The sequence below is a fragment of the Setaria viridis genome, chromosome 5, assembly GCF_005286985.2.
Source record: "Setaria viridis chromosome 5, Setaria_viridis_v4.0, whole genome shotgun sequence".
NCBI lineage: Eukaryota > Viridiplantae > Streptophyta > Magnoliopsida > Poales > Poaceae > Setaria > Setaria viridis.
The window spans coordinates 25,931,753-25,934,484 of NC_048267.2; the positions used below are offsets into that span (position 1 = coordinate 25,931,753).

General features: G+C 48.4%; 1 protein-coding gene across 1 annotated transcript; it reads left to right on the forward strand.

Annotated features, from left to right (window-relative positions):
• The first annotated feature begins 454 nt into the window (after window positions 1–454).
• LOC117856360 (uncharacterized) lies at window positions 455–1,132 on the forward strand. Its single transcript, XM_034738741.1, has one exon. The coding sequence runs from the start codon at window positions 455–457 to the stop codon at window positions 1,130–1,132; it is 678 nt and encodes a 225-aa protein (XP_034594632.1).
• The last annotated feature ends 1,600 nt before the right edge of the window (window positions 1,133–2,732 follow it).

The window sequence follows — 2,732 nt, forward strand, 5'->3', positions numbered from 1 at the left end:
CATGCTCATTTCTGAGCAGTTTCATGCTGCAACTTTTAGCCATTGGATTTTGTTACGTCTCTTTTTCTAGCTGTTGTCCCGATTCTTAACCTCAGAGCGCCAAACTGATAAAACGGAATTCAGAGAAAGATTGTCCAAGGGTTTTTGGCAGGCTGGCAGGTGACAGCGTTGTTTCTGGCAGCTCGTAGCCGAAACCGTATCGGGAGCGTAGCCGTGGAAAACGGAGTGGGACGGAACGGGAGATGCACGGCGACGAAGACTTACGGGTCCGGTGCGGTCAAGGGCGCGTGCAGCCCCGCGCCAGCGGACGCGGAGATGCCGACCTATACACGCTGACGACATGTGTAGGTTGAGCACACAGGGCTAGCTTATATCATCCTTTACAAAGTTGCACTGGGCACCCAGCCGAGAGAGAGCGAATCAGTACTGACCGCACTCCCATTCCCAATTTACCATGGCAGCAAGGTCGGTAGCTCACTTCGCCCACCCCGCCCACGAGCTCAACCTCACCTCCTACACCCTGCCGCGCTGGTGCGACCTGTGCGGCGACAGGATCAGCACCGGCACCGGATACAGCTGCCGCCCCTGCGACTTCGACGTGCACGAGGACTGCGCCAAGTACCGGGAGACGCTGTGCTGCTTCTTCGCGCACCCGTGGCACGACCTCACCCTCTCCCGCGCCGCCGCCGCCTCGTGCTGCGACATATGCCGCGAGGATGTCGCCGCGGGCACCTTCGTCTACCGCTGCGCGCCGTGCGGGTTCGCCGTGCACCCGCGGTGCTCGCGGCTGCCGCAGACAGCGCGCAGCGACCTGCACCCGGGCCACGCCCTAACGGCGGTGCCCGCGGTGGGGACGTGCGCGGCGTGCCGCAGGCCCTGCTACGTGTGGGTCTACCGCTGCGGGCCGTGGAAGGTGGACCTCCACATCACGTGCGTGCAGGGCGCGCGCCCATCGTGCGGCAGCAGCGACGCCGGCGCCATCGCCGGCGATGGCGCGGGAGACCAACATGGAGCGAGGAAAGACAAGGGGTCCCTGCGTGCGGCGATTGAGAGTCGTCTTCAGGAAATGACAGTGGAAACCATAATCTCGGGAGCGGAAACCATAATCACGACGCTAATTGAGAACCTCTGAGAGTTCGGCTTCATGGAGATAACAAGTTGGGCCAGTCGAGCCCTGAGTCTCGCCACCAAACCCTTCAACAAAATATTAGCTTAATTTACTCCCTTCTCCTATTTAAATCGGATTAATTTTAATCCTCAATCGGGATTCCAACCCAATTTTTCCTACGTGGAGGTAGTTTTGACCGAGTAAAATATCTTTGTACGCCATGTCATCCGTCTCATGTGGAGCTGCGGTGAGTGCATGACGCTGTTGTTCTTGCTCTCTTAAGGACAACATATCCTTGTAGCTATGTCCAACCTGCAAGAATGAAATGCAATCCTACAATCTTGCTGAACAATGGCCTGATTAGTGCCATCATATAGTGCATAACAATGGCCTGATTAGTGCCATCAGTATAGTGCCGAACAATGACCTGATTAGTGCCATCAGTTCAACAATTCAGATATTAAAAAGATGGTCTTATTAGTTGTGCTGCATCGTTTCGCACACAAAGCCTTCAAAGGAAATATGAGTTCATGACATGACCGTTCAGAGTAAAATGGAACGATCGTCACAGTAAATCAGATGCTAGTAACCAAGTGGACCACAAGTCCTGAACTGTTTTGCCACATGACACAACCATTCATAGTAATACGATGACTAACATCCACTTTAATTTTTGTTGTACAACAGCTTTAACACAAACACATCACATTCAATAGAGTTATTTACAAAAGTTCAAAGTACCACAAAAAGCTTCCATCTTTCATAATGCAAGCACGATCAGTTGACTCCTTCAGAGTTGCATATTAAAAATGCTCACTGTAAGTTGACATCTTCAGTTGGCAATATCATCATGTGATTGTGCTCCAGCACCTCTGATACACTTCTGGAACACCATTATAATTATAATGTCATTGCCATCAGTTTAATACATACGAGACAGTAAAACATGGAGTATTATAGTGCCATCGGTTAAACACTTATCGGACAGAAAAAACAAAGCTATCAAAGGGAACAATTATTAGACAGCATAACTGAGCAATTCAGAGTAAAAAGACTCCACTTAAATTATGTTGATCCTCACAATAAGTGTAGCAATAATACAAGCATTCAGTAGAGGGACGCACATAATTTCAAAATATCACAAAAAAAATTGCAACATTCAAAAGCTGTCACCGTCAGTTGATAGCTTAATTTTGTTCATCTTTCTAAATGCTATCACTAATTTACCAGCAGTTAGAAGGTTCAGCAAAGAAAGAAGGGCCATATGGGGCAACCATGACATAAGTACGTGAGGTGTCTAGATCACATATACCGAATTGATTTAATTGCAGGAATATCGAACTCTTCGATTTATCTAATGAAGTATGACTAAGTGGACTGACTTACTAGAAGAACTGAAAAGGATGTATTAATTACTACAGTTACTGATGAAACTAAATCTTGGAAGTAGGATGACAAATTCGTGCAAGAATCTAAATATATTCATCATTGCCCTACCCACCATGCAAAGCAATCCTAGATGTTCACAATTCAAACTTGCGGACAAATCGACACTGTAGCGTTCGAATTACTCACCTTGATCCTCTTAGGGTCCACGATTTACCGGCTCCGGTTCGATCTTCCA

Excerpts from the sequence above, each read along its gene's own strand:
- LOC117856360 (XM_034738741.1), top strand. The coding sequence starts at position 455 with ATGGCAGCAAGGTCGGTAGCTCACTTCGCCCACCCCGCCCACGAGCTC.